This window comes from Haematobia irritans, chromosome 2 (assembly GCF_050003625.1).
Source record: "Haematobia irritans isolate KBUSLIRL chromosome 2, ASM5000362v1, whole genome shotgun sequence".
NCBI classification, from domain to species: domain Eukaryota; kingdom Metazoa; phylum Arthropoda; class Insecta; order Diptera; family Muscidae; genus Haematobia; species Haematobia irritans.
Genome location: NC_134398.1, coordinates 208408088 through 208429867, shown reverse-complemented (window position 1 = coordinate 208429867; position 21780 = coordinate 208408088). Strand labels below are relative to the sequence as shown.

At 27.2% G+C, this 21780-nt stretch overlaps 1 protein-coding gene across 1 annotated transcript in view; it reads left to right on the top strand.

The window, feature by feature from the left end:
• Positions 1–21780, top strand: part of rdo (leucine-rich repeat domain-containing protein reduced ocelli) — a 400748-nt gene that overhangs the window by 340621 nt on the left and 38347 nt on the right. Inside the window, exon 10 of the mRNA XM_075297349.1 lies at positions 10654–10809. Within this exon, the coding sequence (XP_075153464.1) occupies positions 10654–10809 (156 nt within the window). The remainder of the gene's footprint in view (positions 1–10653; positions 10810–21780) is intronic.

Here is a 21780-nt window from a genome sequence, read left to right as displayed (position 1 = left end):
CGGTTCATAATAATGGTTGCCACTCGAGCCAAAAATAATCTACCAAAATTTTATTTTTATAGAAAACATTGTCAAAATGTTATTTCTATAGAAAAATTTGTCCAAATTTTATTTCTATAGAAAAATTTGTCCAAATTTTATTTCTATAGAAAATTTTGTCAAAATTTTATTTCTATAGAAAATTTTGTCAAAATTTTATTTCTATAGAAAATTTTGTCAAAATTTTATTTCTATAGAAAATTTTGTCAAATTTTTATTTCTATAGAAAATTTTGTCAAAATTTTATTTCTATAGAAAATTTTACTTCTGTAGAAATTTTTTTTCCAAATTTTACTTCTATAGAAAATGTTGTCAAAATTGTATTTTGTCTAAATTTTATTTCTATAGAAACTTTAAACTTAATTATATACGTATTTAAATAATCGGCCTTTTTTAGTTTAATATGTACCACATATGGACTGTGTGGTATATATTACGGTGTTAGGAAGTTTTAAGATACCTTGCCATCGGCAAGTGTTACCTCAACCCAAGTAATTCGATTGTGGAGGACAGTCATCAGTAGAAGTTTCTACGCAATCCATGGTGGAGGGTACATAAGCTTCGGCCTGGCCGAACTTACGGCCGTATATACTTGTTCTTATTTAATTCCACCAAAAAACAATTGATCATTTTGGTAATTTGCAAGGAAGTGAGAAAGTCCAATGGTACAGAGTCAAATTCCCGCTAGAAAGTAGAGTAGGATTAAGCTTAAGTTCATGTAGACTTGGCTCCAGCTTCTTCACAGCCAATTATCACTATTTATATTTAATCAAAATTCCAATGAAAACCCTCGAAAATTTTAAATTTTTATATGAAAAAAAATTTTTTTTTGACATATCTCCTTAAATATGCGCCCTTAGGCGAAAAGTTGGCTAATTCGTGAATTTGTGATCCTTGAAAAATCGTAATTTTTGTATGAAAAACTTATTTTTACCATATATCCCTAAAAATATGCGTCCTAGATTAAAAATAACTTCAATTAGTGAACACCTCCAAATAATTAAAATTTTGTTGAAAATCGTTGAAAATGTAAAACTTTTTATAAGAAAAGTTATTTTGCTCATATCTCCTTAAATGTGCGTTCTAGAGCGAAAAGGACCATAATTCGTAACCACCTTCAAAAAAATCAAAATTTCAAAAAAATCCTCGAATATGTCAAATTTTTATACGAAAAATTTATTTTGACCATATCTTCTTAAATGTGCGTTCCACAGCGAACAGGATCTCAATTCCTGACCACCTTCAAAAAATCAAAATTTTAATGAAAATCCTCTAAAAATTCAAAATTTTATATGAAAGATTTATTTTAGCCACATTTCCTTTAAAATGTCTGAAGGCAGTAATTGCCATAAAGCGGCCAGCTTTTTCCAGTAGTGGAGGCAACACAAGTCAGTTAAAAATCAGATCTGGAGAGGTTCTTAAGAATTCATCCTATTGTGTGGAACTTTCAAGTGATTGCCATCTGCTTACGTCCATGGCGAACATTTTTATTTTTTTTTTTTTTTGAATTGTTCGCTTCAATAGAGGTTTATGAAAAAAAAACGGTCTTCTTTCAGAAAGGCATACGGAAACTTCATTTGAGTTGCTAACAAGTTATTAGTTAAATGGCTTCTATTGAGTGAAATCGGACCATTCTAAAAATAATATTTAATGTCTTCAATTACTTTTTTAAAAAAATAATTAAAATTTGTTTTAAATACCAATAATTATTTTATTATCGTAAAATAAGTCTCTTTGATCTACATTGCATTGCGTTTTCATGTGTGGTATACTCAGATGGGACCCAACGTTTGGGAAAACTTAATAATAAAATACGCGCATCCATTCTTCATGACTGCACTCACATATACTAAACCATCATTAGGCAAGTCGTACGTCTCCTGTACTCCTTTTCACTCAAAACGTCATGTCATTTTATGTCCTCTTGGTAACTTTTTCCAACATGACATTATTTCCACTCCATGAGATGTATGTGCCTTAGCCGTTTGTTGTTGTTGTTTTTTCTTTTCTTATTATTTCTCTTCATATCTTTTTTGCAATATTACATTTTGCGTTACTTCCAGAATTGTTTGGAACAAAAGATGAACAAATACATTTATGTTCAAGCCGAACGCAATAAAAAAAACTTAAACGTGTATGTAACAGCCTCCTGGCATCAGGAGGCTGGCCATAAATTCAACGCATGCGAGTCCACCTACAGCGGAGAATTTCATTTACGATGCTAGAAGTCACCTTCTACCGGAACTGTAGAACAAAAGATTTACTTGTGTCACGTTTTGTAATTTCCTTAATTAGTAGACAGACAAAATTTTTCCTTATCCTTAGTCATGGAGGTAGGAAATGTGGGCGTTCTCACTACCCTGGAACCTTTCGCCCGTTGTGGAAAGACTTGGGTCTCATGGTTTCTTGTCATTTTTTTTTGTATTGCATTGATAACAAGCATAAATTGATTTGCTGTAATATTTCATAATTATTTATCGACAACTTCATCGTGAATATGCCTGGGCATGAAGACCTTGTGATGGCCCATTTGAATGGCGACACTAGAGCTGCACAGTGTGCGGAAATGTGGTGCAAGCAGGAAAACACAAAAAACAGTGGAAAAAGATTGCAATGACCTACTAGAGATCGGGATTTTCAGTTGGTTGCAATCATACTTAAGAACAAGTATATACAGGGTGGCTGATATGAATTGTCCCCAACTTCAAGACGAGCAATTAATATAAAATTTCTATAGAAATAAAATTTTGAAAAAATTTTCTATAGAAATAAAATTTTGAAAAAATTTTCTATAGAAATAAAATTATGACAAAATTTTCTATATAAATAAAATTTTGAAAAAATGTTCTATAGAAATAAAAATTTGAAAAATTCTCTATAGAAATAAAATTTTGACAAAATTTACTATAGAAATAAAATTTTGACAAAATTTTATATAGAAATAAAATTTTGACAAAATTTTCTATAGAAATAGCAGTTTGACAAGTTTCTATAAAAATAAAATTTAGGCACAATTTTCTATAGACATAAAAGTTTGAAATAAAATTTTGACAAAATTTTTCTATAGAAATAAAATTTTGACAAAATTTTCTATAGAAATAACATTTTGACAAAATTTTCTACAGAAATAAAATTCTGACAAAATTTTCTATAAAAATTTTCTCAAAAAAAATTTTTGAAAAAATTTTCTGTAGATATAAAATTTCGACAACATTTTCTATAGACATAGTATTTTGACAAGTTTCTATAAAAATAAAATTTAGGCACAATTTTCTAGAGACATAAAAGTTTGAAATAAAATTTTGACAAAATATTTCTATAGAAATAAAATTTTGACAAAATTTTCTATAGAAATAAAATTTTGACAAAATTTTCTATAGAAATAAAATTTCGACAAAATTTTCTATAGAAATAAAATTTTGACAAAATTTTCTATAGAAATAAAATTCTGACAAAATTTTCTATAAAAATTAAATTTTGACAAAATTTTTTATAGAAATAAAATTTTTAAAAAATTTTCTATAAAAATAAAATTTTGACATAATTTTCTACAGAAATTACATTTTGACAAAATTTTTATATACATAAAATTTTGAAAAAATTTTCTATAGAAATAAAATTGTTTTTATTAGATTTTTTTTCAAACTTTTATGTCTATAAAAAATTTTGTCAAAATTTTATTTCTATAGAAAATTGTGTCTAAATTTTATTTTTTTAGAAACTTGTCAAAATGCTATAAAAATAAAATTTACGCACAATTTTCTATAGAAATAAAATTGTGACAAAATTTTTTATAGACATAAAAGTTTGAAAAAAAAAATCTAATAAAAATAATTTTATTTCTATAGAAAATTTTTTCAAAATTTTATTTATATAGAAAATTTTGTCAAAATTCATATAGAAACTTTTGTCAAAAAATATAGAAAATTTTGTCAAAATGTAATTTCAGTAGAAAATTATGTCAAAATTTTATTTCTATAGAAAATTTTGTCAAAATTTTATTTCCATAGAAAACTTTGTCAAAATTGTATTCTCTATAGGAAATGTTGTCGCAACTTTATTTTAATAGAAGATTTTGCCAAAATTTTATTTCAAGAGAAAAATTTTGTCAAAATCTTATTTCTACAGAAAATTTATCGACATTTTTATACCCACCACCATAGAATGGTGACGGGGGTATAATAAGTTTGTCATTCCGTTTGTAACGCATCGAAATATCGATTTCCGACTATATAAAGTATATATATTCTTGATCAGGGAGAAATTCTAAGACGATATAACGATGTCCGTCTGTCCGTCTGTCTGTCTGTCTGTCTGTCTGTCTGTTGTAATCACGCTACAGACTTCAATAATGAAGCAATCGTGCTGAAATTTTGCACAAGCTCGTCTTTTGTCTGCAGGCAGGTCAAGTTCGAAGATGGGCTATATCGGTCCAGGTTTTGATATAGTCCCCATATAAACCGACCTCCCGATTTGGGGTCTTGGGCTTATAGAAATCGTAGTTTTTATCCAATTTGCCTGAAATTTGAAATCTGGAGGTATTTTATGACCATAAAGAGATGTGCCAAAAATGGTGAGTATCGGTCCACGTTTTAGTATAGCCCCCATATAGACCGATCTCCCGATTTTACTTCTTGGGCTTATAGAAACCGCAGTTTTTATTCAATTTACCTGAAATTTGAAATCTAGAGGTATTGTAGGACCACAAATACGTGTGCCAAAAATTGTGAGTATCGGTCCATATTTTGGTATAGCCCCCATATAGACCGATCTCCCGATTTTACTTCTTGGGCTTATAGAAAACGCAGTTTTTATTCAATTTACCTGAAATTGGAAATCTAGAGGTATTGTAGGACCACAAATACGTGTGCCAAAAATTGTGAGTATCGGTCCATATTTTGGTATAGCCCCCATATAGACCGATCTCCCGATTTTACTTCTTGGGCTTATAGAAACCGCAGTTTTTATTCAATTTATCCGAAATTGGAAATCTAGAGGTATTGTAGGACCACAAATATGTGTGCCAAAAATTGTGAGTATCGGTCCATATTTTGGTATAGCCCCCATATAGACCGATCTCCCGATTTTATTTCTTGGGCTTATAGAAACCGCAGTTTTTATTCAATTTACCTGAAATTGGAAATCTAGAGGTATTGTAGGACCACAAATACGTGTGCCAAAAATTGTGAGTATCGGTCCATATTATGGTATAGCCCCCATATAGACCGATCTCCCGATTTGGGGTCTTGGGCTTATAGAAACCGTAGTTTTTATCCAATTTGTCTGAAATGGGAAATCTAGAGGTATTTTAGGACCATAAAGAGGTGTGCCGAAAATGGTGAGTATCGGTCCATATTTTAGTATAGCCCCCATATAGACCGATTTCCCGATTTTACTTCTTGGGCTTCTAGAATCCGAAGTTTTTATCCTATTTGCCTGAAATTGAAAATCTAGAGGTATTTTCGGGTCATAAAGAGGTGTGCCGAAAACGGAAAGTATCGGTCCATATTTTAGTATAGACCCCATAAGAACGATCTCCCGATTTAACTCCTTGGGTTTCTAGAAACCGTAGTTTTTATCTGATTCGCCTGAAATTGTAAATATTCTGGTATTTTAGGTTCACGAAAACGTGTATGGGATTCAGTTTTTACAGGTCCATTTGGTAATGCCTCCATATAGACCGAATTCACTTCTTGAGGGTGTAGAAGGAGCATTGATCATGAAAATTGCTTAAAACTCAATGTAAAATTTCCAGATTGTACTTCTACATATTTAAGATTTCAAATCAAGACGTTATTTTATAATTTCTTGCACACTTACAAGAGATGTTAATGATTCCTCTAAAACTCAAACAAAAATGGTTCTTATAAATCCAGAATATCATATAGTCCTCATAGGTGAAATCTCTAAATTGATCGTCGGGAAGTGTCCTCAAGTCATCAAGCCCTCCTGAAGTTTCAAAGGAAACCCTAATATTTGGTTCATGGTAGTGGGTATTTAAGATTCGGCCCGGCCGAACTTAGTGCTGTATATACTTGTTTTTCTTCGTATGCTATCAAAGTCCATTAAAAACAAGGAAAGTCTAAAGTCGGGCGGGGCCGACTATATTATACCCTGCACCACTTTGTAGATCTAAATTTTCGATACCATAACACATCGGTCAAATGTTTTGGGGGCTATATATAAAGGTTTGTCCCAAATACATACATTTAAATATTACTCGATCTAGACAGAATTTGATAGACTTCTACAAAATCTATAGACTCAAAATTTAAGTCGGCTAATGCACTAGGGTGGGACACAATATTAGTAAAGAAATATGTGAAACGTTTAAATCTGGAGCAATTTCAAGGAAACTTCGCAAAAGTTTACTTATGATTTATCGCTCGATTTATGTGTATTAGAAGTTTAGGAAAATTAGAGTCATTTTGACAACTTTTCGACCAAGCAGTGGCGATTTTACAACGAAAATGTTGGTATTTGGACCATTTTTGTCGAAATCAGAAAAACATATCTAAATCTGAACCGATTTCAACCAAATTTGGCACTCGTAGCAACAATGCTAATTCTACTCTCTGTGCAAAATTTCAACTAAATCGGAATTAAAAATTGGCCTCTGTGGTCATATGAGTGTAAATCGGGCGAAAGCTATATATGGGAGATATATCTAAATCTGAACCGATTTCAACCAAATTTGGCACGCATAGCTACAATGCTAATTCTACTCCCTGTGCAAAATTTCAACTAAACCGGAGTTAAAAATTGGCCTCTGTGGTCATATGAGTGCAAATCGGGAGAAAGCTATATATGGGAGATATATCCAAATCTGAACCGATTTCAACCAAATTTGACACGCATAGTTACAATGCTAATTCTACTCCCTATGCAAAATTTCAACTAAATCGGAGCAAAAAATTGGCCTCTGTCGGCAAATAAGTGTAAATCGGGCGAAAGCTATATATGGGAGCTATATCTAAATCTGAACCGATTTGGCTGTTATTTTGCAAGTTTGTCGAGACTCACAAAATATTCGGATGTACGTGTACCAGATCGGTGAAAAATATATATGGCAGCTATATCTAAATCTCAACCGATTTTTTCCAAAATCACTAGGGATCGTCTTTGAGCCGAAACAGGCCCCTATATCAAATTTTAAGACAATCGGACTAAAACTGCGAGCTGTACTTTGCACACAAAAATACATCAACAGACAGACAGACGGACAGACAGACAGACGGACATCGCTAAATCGACTCAGAATTTAATTCTAAGCCGATCCGTATACTAAAAGGTTGGTCTATGATTACTCCTTCTTGGCGTTACATACAAATGCACAAACTTATTATACCCTGTACCACAGTAGAGGTGAAGGGTATAACTACTTAAATTTCCCAGCTAAAACTCGTCTCGAATTTTGAACAAGGAACAAAACTTTATATCAGAGAAATGTGTCTTCTTTGCTAAGCAAAATTCGCATTCGTATTTTAAGGAGCAGAAATCTTTGGCCTCACGACAATATTTCTTTTTTTGAGTTTAGGTCGGATGGTTTTGCAAATGTGTCATACCGGACCACTTTTAGGTATAGCCCCCATATAAACCCAAACCCAGATTCGATTTTCGGAGCCTTTTGGAAATGCAAATTTCTTCCAATCCGGTTGAAATTTTGTACGTGGTGTTCGTCTGTGTAGTTCAGTCGACTTCAAATTTGGCACACTTTTCTGTTTGTGGTCGAAATAGAATCCTATTTTGGAAGAAATCGGTTCAGATTTAGATATAGCTCCCATATATAGTTTTCGCCCGATTTACACTCATATGACCACAGTGGCCAATTTTTTACCCCGATGGTGTTGACATTTTGCACAGGGAGTAGAATTAACATTGTAGCTTTGCATACCAAATTTGGTTGAACTCGGTTCAGATTTAGATATAGCTCCCATTTATATGTTTTTCTGATTTCGGCAAAATTGGCCAAAATACCCATATTTTTCTTGTAAAAAAACGCCACTGCTAAGTCGAAAACTTGTAAAGATGAATCCAAGTTTCCTATACTTCTGATACATATCTATCGACTGATAAATCATAAATACAAATTTGAAGTGGTGCAGGGTATAACATACAAGTATAGACGGGCCGTCTTTAGACTTTCCTTACTTGCTATACCTTCCACCATACGATGGGTGTATATTAACTTTGTCATTCCGTTTGTGACACATCGAAATATTGCTGTAAGACCCCAAAAAGTATATATATTCTGGGTCGTGGTGAAATTCTGAGTCGATCTAAGCATGTCCGTCCGTCCGTCCGTCTGTTGAAATCACGCTAACTTCCGAACGAAACAAGCTATCGACTTGAAACTTGGCACAAGTAGTTGTTATTGATGTAGGTCGGATGGTATTGCAAATGGGCCATATCGGTCCACTTTTACGTATAGCCCCCATATAAACGGCCTAAATTTGGCTTGCGGAGCCTCTAAGAGAAGCACCGTGGTGCAATGGTTAGCATGCCCGCCTTGCATACACAAGGTCGTGGGTTCGATTCCTGCTACGACCGAACACCAAAAAGTTTTTCAGCGGTGGATTATCCCACCTCAGTAATGCTGGTGACATTTCTGAGGGTTTCAAAGCTTCTCTAAGTGGTTTCACTAGAATGTGGAACGCCGTTCGGACTCGGCTATAAAAAGGAGGTCCCTTGTCATTGAGTTTAACATGGAATCGGGCAGCACTCAGTGATAAGAGAGAAGTTCACCACTGTGGTATCACAATGGACTGAATAGTCTAAGTGAGCCTGATACATCGGGCTGCCACATAACCTAACCTAACCTAAGAGAAGCAATTTTGATCCGATCCGTCTGAACTTTGGTACATGGTGTTAGTATATGGTCTGTAACAACAATGCAAAAATTGGTCCCCATCGGTTCATAATTATATATAGCCCCCATATAAACCGATGCCGAGATTTGACCTCCGGAGCCTCATGGATGAGCACAATTCATCCGATTCGGTTGAAATTTGGTACGTGGTGTTAGTATATGGTCTCTACCAATCATGCAGGAATTGGTCCGTATCGGTCCATAATTATATGTAGCCCCCATATAAACCGATCCCCAGATTTGGCTTGCGGAGCCTCTAAGAGAAGCAAATTTCATCCGAGCCGGCTAAAATTTGGTAAATGGTTTCTACCAACCTTGCAGGAATTGGTCCATATCGGTCCATAATTATATGTAGCCCCCATTTAAACCAATCCCCAGATGTGACCTCCGGAGCTCTTGGAGGAGTACACATTCATCCGATCCGGTTGAAATTTGGTGCATTGCGCTAGTATATGGCCGCTAACAACCATGCCAAAATTATTCCATATCGGTCTATAGTTATATATAGGCGATCCCCAAAAATAATCTACCAAAATTTTATTTCTATAGAAAATTTTGTTAAGATTTTATTATTATAGAAAATTTTGTCACCATTTTATTTCTATATAAAATTTTGTTAAAATTTTATTTCTATAGAAAATTTTGTCAAACTGAATTATATACGTCTTTAATCGGCCTTTTTTATTTTTGTTTAATATTTGTGGTCACAACCCATAACAGCCTAAGTCTGTTTTTCAATATGTTCAGTACAGGAGTTTAAAGTTTTGAATCTTTACTGAAAATCAGGAGAAGGTGTTTTGTGGAGAACTTTGCTACAAATTCCTAGAAGAGATACAAAAATGAAAAATTTAGAGCAAATAGATTTAGATACGCTGAATACGATGGTGCTAATAACTCAATTGTGTCCTAACTCGAGTTAGGCTCTTAAGGGTTGTGACCACAGATATACCCCGTATGGACTAACTTACAATTGAGAAGAAGGTGTTAAGAAGTTTTAGGATACCTTGCCATCGACCAGTGTTACCGCAACCCAAGCAATTCGATTGCGGATGACAGTCTTTAGTTCATGTTTCCAGGCAAGCCATGGGGGAGGGTACATAAGATTCGGCCTGACCGAACTAACGGCCGTATATACTTCTTTTTGATTAACTTTGTGCTCTGTTTTAGGGCATTAACCGATTTAAATTTTAAGTCTAGGGTTGTTATAGAAGTTTAAAGAAATTTGGGACATTACTTACTCGTATATATATTATCAGATGATTTGCAATTTGTTATATTTAAAAAAAATATATATATATTTCCAAGTTATTGCTTTGGTCTAGGAGTAAAGATTTACGGGGCACAAAATGTAGCATAAGTTTAAGCTCCATATTAATTAATACCGAATATTTAGGCAAAATTATAAGAAATATTACAATATTTAAATAAAAAATAATGTAATTTATTTTAAAAACAAATATGGCATTGAACACATTCTTTGGGCATCGAAATGTACACCTATTTTCCAATGTCTTATTATTCCAGTTTGTTGCAAATATCACACCGATTAAGGGAAACACCAAACAAATCCTCCTTTTTAACCTTACAACAATACCTGCCGTGTTATTCTCTTTCATGTCTTGACTACAATAACAATATTATTATTATTATTAGATTACTCAACATTTTCACTTCTTTATGGTTATTGATCTTTTATTTTCGTTTCTTGTGCTATTTTTACTCACATTTTCTTTCAATTTTTATAGCTTTTGCCACACCTGACACATCTTTCGATTGCCGATATGAATATATTGCCCGTTGGTTTGTTAAATCCGTTTAAACATCTACGTTATTTGAATATTTCTGGCAATAAATTGGATGTGATGTCTCTGCAAGTTATTGAGCCTTGCCAAGAATTGGAGGTAAGTAGTCATTCAGTCATATTTGAGGTATCCAAAAAACCAAAAACAAAAACGATTTTGGCATATGAAGGAATCATGATGGAATATACAAAAAATAAAAATGGAAGGGATATGAAAAATATTTTGTCAAATCGAAAATATTTTCAATAAAAAATCCAAACAAAAAATTTATTAAATTAGGTTGATATAAGCTAAATTGAATTAGATTTCTTTAAATTGAATTAGATTAGAATAAATTGAGATGTCTAAAATTTTCTTTACCCATTTTTTCATTCATTTTGCAAGAGATTATATTTTCCTTAAATTTGCTTCAAATACCTAAAATTTTCTCCCAGTGTCTCTTGCCAAGTACATTCTCCACTCATTTTAGATTGTGTGTACTCTTTGTTTTTGATGAAAAAACCATAAAATGCAAATCATAAAATATTTGAAAAATGTGAAAACCTGCTTCAATATTTGCTGCCATTCGTTTGGCTCTCTGCAAATATTCATCCATTTTGGGCTTTAACCACTAGAATCTCTGTTTTCCAGAAAATATGACTTTCCAACACCACATCACACTAACACATACACGAATGCATATGAGAACACAAAAATTCTAAATGTGATGGTCGACCATAAATAGGTTTTTTCCCATAACCTTGCCCAAATTACATATTCAAAAGACATAAAAGCCTAAAATGATTTCTGGTTGCTCCATTCATCTATATATGCATTTATGTTCTAAGGACACAAGGTCACCATCACTGTGCTTTTTTTTTTTTGTTCTTCATAGATATTTCCAATGAATGAAATATAGCACAAACATATGTTGTAGGTAAATGTCTTTTTGGGATTTTTCAACCTTGAAATTGGCACATAAAATCAAAATATAAAATCAATATGAAAATTGGAGGAAATTTTGTGAAAAAGTACAAATGGAATAGAATTTAAGTTTTTATAGAGATAGAGACAAAATTTTGACGAGATTTTCTATAGGGATAAAATTTCGACGAATTTTTTTATAGAGGCAAAAATTCGACTAAATTTTCTATGGAGATAAAACCTAACGAAATTTTCTACAGAGATAAAATTTTAACGAAATTTTCTATAGGGATAAAATTTTGAGGAAATTTTTTATATAGAAAAAATTCTAGGAAAATATCTCTGGAGACAAAATTTCAATGAAATTTTTTACAGAGATAAAATTCCGATGCAATTTTCTATAGATTAAAAATTTCGCCAAAATTTGCTATAGAAATAAATTTTCGACGAGATTTTCTGTAGGGATAAAATATCGACTAGTATTTCCATAACGATAAAATTTCGACGAATTTTTGTATAGAGACAAAAATTTTCCTTTTTTTGAAAAAAAAATTCGATAGAGATAAAATTTTGACAAAATTTTCTATAGAGATAAGATTTTGATAAAATCTTTTATACAAATAAAATTTTGACCACATTTTCTATAGAGATAAAATCTTGACGAAATTTTGTATAGAGATAAAATTTAGAAAAAATTTTTTATAGAGATAAAATTTTGACAAAATTTTCTATAGAAATAACACTTCGAAAAAATTTTATATGGAGATAAAATTTTGGCCAAATCTTCTATATAAATAAAATTTTCTATAGAAATAAAATTTTTACAGAATTTTGTATAGAGATAAAATTTTGACAAAATTTTCTATAGAAATAAAATTTTGACAACATTTTGTATAGAGATAAAATTGTGACAATATATTCTATAGAGATCAAATTTTGACAAAATCTTCTATACAAATAAAATTTTGACAAATTTTTTATTGAAGTTAATTTTTTAACAAAATTTTCGATAGAGATAAAATGTTGACAAAATTTTCTATAGAGATAAAATTTTGACAAAAGTTTCTATAGAGACAAAATTTTCTATAGAGATAACATTTTGACAAATTTTCTATAGAGATAAAATTTTGAAAGAATTTTGTACATAGATAAAATTTTGACAAAATTTTCTATACCAAAAAAAAATTGACAATATTTTGTATAGAGATAAAATTTTGTATAGAGATAACATTTTGACAAAATTTTTATAGAGATACAATTTTGACAAAATTTTCTATAGAGATAAAATTTTGACAAAATTTTCGATAGAGATAAAATTTTGACAAAATTTTTTATAGAGATAAAATTTTAACAAATTTTTCTATAGAGATAAATTTTTGACAAAATTTTCTGTAGAGATAAATTTTCGACGAAATTTTCTGCAGAGATAAATTTTCGACGAAATTTTCTATAGAGATAAAATTTTGACAGAATTTTGTATAGAGATAAAATTTTCTATAAAGATAAAATTTTGACAACATTTTCTATAGAGATAAAATTTTGACAATATTGTGTATAGAGATAAAATTTTGACAAAATAAATAAAATTTTGACAAATGTTTCTATAGATATAAAATTTTGAAAAAAATATCTATAGAATTAAAATTTTGACAAAATTTTGTATAGAGATACAATTTTGACAAAATTATCTATAGAGATAAATTTTCGACGAAATTTTCTATAGAGATAAAATTTTGACAAAATTTTCTATAGAGATAACATTTTGACAAAATTTTCTATAGAAAAAAAATTGACAAAATTTTGTATAGGGATAAAATTTTGACAAAATTTTCTATAGATATAAAATTTTGACAAAATTTTCTATAGAGATAAAATTTTGACAACATTTTCTATAGAGATAAAATTTTGACCAAATTGTGTATAGAGATAACATTTTGACAAAATTTTCTATAGAGAAAAAATTTTGACAAAATAAATAAAATTTTGACAAATGTTTCTAGGGATATAAAATTTTGAAAAAAATATCTAGATAATTGAAATTTTGACAAAATTTTGTATAGAGATAAAATTTTTACAAAATTAACTATAGAGATACATTTTTGACAAAATTTTCTATAGAAATAAAATTTTGACAAAATTTTCTATAGAGATAAAATTTTGACAAAATTTTCTATTAGAGATAAAATTTTGACAAAATTTTCTATAGAAATAAAATTTTGACAAAATTTTCTATAGAGATAAAATTTTGACAAAATTTTCTATACAGATAAAATTTTGACAAAACTATCTATAAAGATACATTTTCGACGAAATTATCGATAGAGATAAATTTTCGACGAAATTTTCTATAGAGATAATATTTTGGCAAAATCTTCTATACAAATAAAATTTTGATAAAATTTTCTATAGAGATAAAATTTTGACAAAATTTTCTATAGAGATAAAATTTTGACAAAATTTTCTGTAGAGATAACATTTTGACAAAAGTTTCTATAGATATAAAATTTAGACAAAAAATTTTGACAAAATTATCTATAAAGATACATTTTCGACGAAATTATCGATAGAGATAAATTTTCGACGAAATTTTCTATAGAGATAGTATTTTGGTAAAATCTTCTATATAAATAAAATTTTGATAAAATTTTCTATAGAGATAAAATTTTGACAAAATTTTCTGTAGAGATAACATTTGGACAAAATTTTCTATAGATATAAAATTTAGACAAAAGTTTCTATAGATATAAAATTTAGACAAAATTTTCTATAGAAATAAAATTTTGACAAAATTTTGTGTATAGATATAAAATTTTGCTAAAATTTTCTACGAAATTTTCTGCAGAAACAAAATTTCTACCAAATTTTCTGTAGAGATAACATTTTGAAAAAAAAAATCTATAGAGATAAAATTGTGACAAAATTTTCTAAAGGGATAAAGTTTTGATAAAATATTCTATAGAGAAAAATTTTCGACTAAATTTGCTATAGAGATAAAATTTTAGCAAACTCTTCTATACAAGTAATATTCTGACAAAATTTTATATACAAATAAAATTTCGACAAAATTTTATATAGAGATAAAATTTTGACGAAATTTTGTATAGAGATAAAATTTTGACGAAATTTTGTATAGAGATAAAATTTTGACAAAATTTTCTATAGAAATAAAATTTTGAATAGAGATAAAATTTTAACAAAATTTTCTTTAGAAATAAAATTTTTACAAAAGTTTGTATAGAGATAAAATTTCGACAAAATTTTGTATAGAGATAAAATTTTGAAGAAATTTTTTATTGAAGTTTATTTTTTTAACAAAATTTTCTATAGAAATAAAATGTTGACAAATGTAAAAAATATCTAGATAATTGAAATTTTGACAAAATTTTGTATAGAGATAAAATTTTTACAAAATTAACTATAGAGATACATTTTTGACAAAATTTTCTATAGAAATAAAATTTTGACAAAATTTTCTATAGAGATAAAATTTTGACAAAATTTTCTATTAGAGATAAAATTTTGACAAAATTTTCTATAGAAATAAAATTTTGACAAAATTTTCTATAGAGATAAAATTTTGACAAAATTTTCTATACAGATAAAATTTTGACAAAACTATCTATAAAGATACATTTTCGACGAAATTATCGATAGAGATAAATATTCGACGAAATTTTCTATAGAGATAATATTTTGGCAAAATCTTCTATACAAATAAAATTTTGATAAAATTTTCTATAGAGATAAAATTTTGACAAAATTTTCTATAGAGATAAAATTTTGACAAAATTTTCTGTAGAGATAACATTTTGACAAAAGTTTCTATAGATATAAAATTTAGACAAAAAATTTTGACAAAATTATCTATAAAGATACATTTTCGACGAAATTATCGATAGAGATAAATTTTCGACGAAATTTTCTATAGAGATAGTATTTTGGTAAAATCTTCTATATAAATAAAATTTTGATAAAATTTTCTATAGAGATAAAATTTTGACAAAATTTTCTGTAGAGATAACATTTGGACAAAATTTTCTATAGATATAAAATTTAGACAAAAGTTTCTATAGATATAAAATTTAGACAAAATTTTCTATAGAAATAAAATTTTGACAAAATTTTATGTATAGATATAAAATTTTGCTAAAATTTTCTACGAAATTTTCTGCAGAAACAAAATTTCTACCAAATTTTCTGTAGAGATAACATTTTGAAAAAAAAAATCTATAGAGATAAAATTGTGACAAAATTTTCTAAAGGGATAAAGTTTTGATAAAATATTCTATAGAGAAAAATTTTCGACTAAATTTGCTATAGAGATAAAATTTTAGCAAACTCTTCTATACAAGTAATATTCTGACAAAATTTTATATACAAATAAAATTTCGACAAAATTTTATATAGAGATAAAATTTTGACGAAATTTTGTATAGAGATAAAATTTTGACGAAATTTTGTATAGAGATAAAATTTTGACAAAATTTTCTATAGAAATAAAATTTTGAATAGAGATAAAATTTTAACAAAATTTTCTTTAGAAATAAAATTTTTACAAAAGTTTGTATAGAGATAAAATTTCGACAAAATTTTGTATAGAGATAAAATTTTGAAGAAATTTTTTATTGAAGTTTATTTTTTTAACAAAATTTTCTATAGAAATAAAATGTTGACAAATGTTTATATAGATATAAAATTTTGAAAAAAATATCTATATAAAATAAAATTTTGACAAAATTTTGTATCGAGATAAAATTTTGACAAAATTGCCTAAACATTATAGGTCTAACATCAAAATGTCCAACCAATTCTTCTTCACATTAAAGAATAGGAGTGCTACGTTAACTTTTGCACTATTCTATAAATAACGGACGCCAACTCCAATAAATAAATAAAAAAGCTAAATCTTAAATTTCTTAACACAGAGAAATATAATCATCATTACATGTCCCCAAAATCCTGTGACATAGCAGTTTCGCAAGGAAAATTATCATAGCTCCTTAGCAGAGCACAAAGCATTTTCATCCAATTCCAAAAAGGATTCATCTCATTCTAGTATAGTCAAACTAACATAGGGGAACAGTTTGACAATACTAAAATGAGATAAATCCTCTTGTAATTGGACAAAAATGGATTGTACTCTGCCAAGAAGCTATGCAATATCTTCTAGTAAATCTCTTCAAAGTACAATTGGAATCGGAGTGTATTTAAATATTGAACAAAAGCATTTTCTGTGTGCATTGCTTCAAGGGATTAAGTGAACAAACAAATCGACTATGAGGGTTTAATTTAATTTCGTCTATTTTCTTCTTCTTCTGTCTACTCCTTTTCTTCCTAAATTGATTTTGAGCTTTTGAAATATGCCATCTATAGTAGCGTAGTGTGGACTTTGTATGGTTTGCCAGTCCAATAGCCAAAATACAATGACAAACAGACAATGCCCAGAGACGACAGCCGGCAATACAAAGAGACGACTTAACCAATTGTCAACAATATTTGGAAAACTGTCGGCAAATACTTACACACTCATGTGAATACAAATACAGAAGCAAACAGTCGGATATTAAAGGATGTGAAGATATACATATATGAACAAGTTTTTAGGTCATGGAAGACAAATGGGAAAATGGTATTGCAAGAGGCCTCTTTTGTTTCTGTGGAAGATTTTAGATTGAAATCTTTTTTTTCTCGAAAAATATATAAAAATAATTGTGTTCATGTTCTAGAAAATGTGATTTGCATACATTTTTCCTTCAACATACGAGATGAGAATGATCTGTGTTTCAATTGAAATAAAATTTTCAATTGATAACTTTCTCAAAACTTTTTTTATTGAAGCAGAATTTTTCTATGAAGTAAAATTTTGTTAAAATTGTATTACCATATAAAATGTTCTAACAATTTTATTTGTATAGAAAATTTTGTCAAAACTTTATTGCTTTAGGATTTTTTTTTCAAAATTTTATTGTTTTAGTAAATTTTGTCAAAATTTTATTTCTATAGAAAATTTTGTCAAAATTTTATTTCTTTAGAAAATTTTGTCAAAATTTTATTTCTATAGAAAATTTTGGCAAAATTTTATTTCTATAGAAAATGTTTTTGCTTTAGTAAATTTCGTCAAAATTTTATTTCCATAGAAAATTTTATCAACATTTTATTTCCATAGAAAATTTTATCAAAATTTTATTTTTATAGAAAATGTTGTCAAAATTTTATTTCTATAGAAAATGTTGTCTTAATTTAATTGCTTTAGTAAATTCTGTCAAAATTTTATTGCTTTAGTAAATTTGGTCAAAATTTTATTGCTTTAGTAAATTTTGTCAAAATTGTATTGCTTTAGTAAATTTTGTCATAATTTTTTTTCTATAGAAGATTTTGTCAAAATTTTATTTCTTTAGGAAATTTTGCCAAAATTTTATTTCTATAGAAAATTTTGTCAAAATTTTATTTCCATAGAAAATGTTTTTGCTTTAGTAAATTTCGTCAAAATTTTATTTCCATAGAAAATTTTATCAAAATTTTATTTCCATAGAAAATTTTATCAAAAATTTTATTTCTATAGAAAATTTTGTCAAAATTTTATTTCTATAGAAAATGTTGTCTAAATTTTATTGCTTTAGAAAATTTTGTCAAAATTTTATAGCTTTAGTAAATTTTGTCAAAATTTTATAGCTTTAGAAAATTTTGCCAAAATTTTATAACTTTAGTAAATTTTGTCAATTTTTTTTTTCTATTGAAAATTTTGTCAAAATTTTATTGCTTTAGTAAATTTTGTCAAAATTTTACTTCTATAGAAAATTTTGTCGAAATTTTAATGCTATAGAAAATTTTGTCAAAATTTTAATTCTATTGAAATTTTTGCCAAAATTTTGTTTTCATAGAAAATTTTGTCAAAATTTTAATTCTATAGAAAATGTTTTCAAAATTTTAATTCTATAGAAAATTTTGTCAACATTTTATTTTTATAGAAAATTTTGTCAAAATTTTATTTCTATAGAAAATGTTTTCAAAGATTTATTTCTATAGAAAATGTTTTCAAAGTTTTATTTCTATAGAAAATTATGTCAAAATCTTATTTCTATATAAAATGTTGTCAAATTTTTTTTTCTATAGAAAATTTTGTCACCAACAATAACAAAACAAAACGAATGAGAAAAAGACCCAGATATATTTGTATGAATTTTGTTTCGGCATAAGCCGGCTATCATATGAAATATTTTTTCGGAAGGTTCAAGCGTGGTTCATTTTTGGGTTTAGTGAACTGCCTGAATTTATTCTGATAATTGCTGCAAGTAGAGGATGCTGATGAGGAATGTGGTAATTCCGAAACGTGCGTCCATCCAACCATTTGCAGTCTATAGGGCTTTGCCCAAATAAATTTGACAAACATTCTTTTCCTCTGTTGGTTAAGCTACACTTGTAGTTTAGTCAATGCATGGTTTAAGGCTGAAATCAAAAACGACACCAAAATTTTATTTCTATAGAAAATTTTGTCAACAATTTTTTTCTATAGAAAATTTTATCAAAATTTTATTTCTTTAGAAAATTTTGTCAAAATTTTATTTCTTTAGGAAATTTTGCCAAAATTTTATTTCTATAGAAAATTTTGGCAAAATTTTGTTTCTATAGAAAATTTTTGTCAAATTTTTTTTCTATAGAAAATTTTGTCAACATTTTATTTCTTTAGAAAATTTTGTCAAAATTTTATTTCTTTAGAAAAATTTGTCAAAATTTTATTTCTATAGAAAATTTTGTCAAAATTTTATTTCTTTAGAAAATTTTGTCAAAATTTATTTTTATAGAAAATTTTGGCAAAATTTTATTTCTATAGAAAATTTTGTCAACATTTTATTTCTATAGAAAATTTTTCAACAATTTTTTTTTTGTAGAAAATTTTATCAAAATTTTATTTCTATAGAAAATGTTATCAATCCTAGTTTATTTCTATAGAACATTTTGTCAATCCTATTTTAATTATCATCTGTTGGTTAAGCTACTCTTGTAGTTTAGTCAACACAATGGTTTTAAAGCTGAGATCAAAACAACAAATATGATTGAAGTACAAACCAACAATAAAAAACAAAACACGAAAATTTTATTTTTATAGAAAATTTTGTCAAAATTTTATTTTAATAAAAAATTTTGTCATAATTTTATTTCCATAAACAATTTTGTCAAAATTTTATTTTTATAGAAAATTTTGTCAAAATTTTATTTCTATAAACAATTTTTGTCAAAATTTTATTTCTATTGAAAATTTTTGTCAATTTTTTTTATAGAAAATTTTGTCAAAATTTTATTTCTATAGAAAATTTTGGCAAAATCTTATTTCTATAGAAAATTTTGTCAACATTTTATTTCTATAGAAAATTTTTGTCAAAATTTTATTTCTACAGAAATTTTTTGTCAAAATTTTTTTCTATAGAAAATTTTATCAAAATTTTATTTCTATTGAACATTTTATCAATCCTATTTTAATTATCCTCTGTTGGTTAAGCTACTCTTGTAGTTTAGTCAACACAATGGTTTTAAAGCTGAGATCAAAACAACAAATATGATTGAAGTAGAAACCAACAATAAAAAACAAAACACGAAAATTTTATTTTTATAGAAAATTTTTTCAAAATTTTATTTTAATACAAAATTTTGTCATAATTTTATTTCCAGAAACAATTTTGTGAAAATTTTATTTCCAGAAACAATTTTGTCAAAATTTTATTTCTACAGAACATTTTTTCAAAATTTTATTTCTATATAAAATTTTGTCTATTGAAAATTTTATCTAAATTTTATTTCTATAGAAAATTTTGTCAAAATTTTATTTCCATTGAAAATTTTACCAAAATTTTTTTCCATAGAAAATTTTGTCAAGATTTTATTTCTATAGCAAATTTTGTCAAAATTTTATTGCTTTAGTAAATTTTGTCAAAATATTATCGCTTTAGTAAATTTTGTCAAAATTATATTTCTATTAAAAGTTTTGTCAACATTTTATTTCTTTAGGAAATTTTGGCAAAATTTTATTTCTGTTGTTTTTTTGATTTCAGCTTAAAACCATGCATTGACTAGACTACAAGTGTAGCTTAACCAACAGAGGAAAATAATAAAGACTGCAAGATGGTTGAATGGACGCACGTTTATGAATTACAACATTCCAAATTTTATCAAAATTTTATTTCTATAGAACATTTTATCAATCCTATTTTAATTATCCTCTGTTGGTTAAGCTACTCTTGTAGTGTAGTCAACACAATGTTTTTAAAGCTGAAATCAAAACAACTAATATGATTGGAGTACAAACCAACAATAAAAAACAAAACACGAAAATTTTATTTTTATAGAAAATTTTGTCAAAATTTTATTTTAATACAAAATTTTGCCAATTTTGTTTCCAGAAACAATTTTGTCAAAATTTTTTTTCTATAGAAAATTTTGTCAAAATTTTATTTCTATAGAAAAGTTTTTCAAAATTTTAATTCTATGGAAAATTTTGTCAAAATTTTATTTCTAACGAAAATTTTGTCAAAATTTTATTTCTTTAGAAAATTTTGTCAAAATTTTATTGCTTTAGAAAATTTTGCAAAAATTTTATTGCTTTAAAAAATTTTGTCAAAATTTTATTTATAGAAAATTTTGTCAAAATTTTATTTCTATAGAAAATTTTGTCAACATTTTATTTCTATAGAAAATTTGTTCAAAATTTTAGTTCTATAGAAAATTTTATTTCTGTAGAAAATTTTGTCAAAATTTTATTCTATACAAAAGTTTGTCAAAATTTTAATTCTAAAGAAAATTTTGTCAAAATTTTATTTCTATATAAAATGTTGTCGAAATTTTATTTCTTTAGAAAATTTTGTCAAAATTTTATTTTTATAGAAAAATTTGTCTAAATTTTAATTCTATTGAAAATTTTGTCAAAATTTTATTTCTATAGAAAATTTTCTCAATATTTTATTTCTATAGAAAAATTTGTCAAAATTTTATTTTCATAGAATTTTTTTTCAAAATTTTATTTCTACCGAAAAATTTGTCTAATTATATTTCTAGATAAAATTGAAGTAACTCTTAATTGGAGATGAATATTTTACAAAATCTACCAAAACGTAAAGAATTCTACAAATCTACCAAATCGTAAAATCACACAAATGTGTTCACAGACAAACGGAC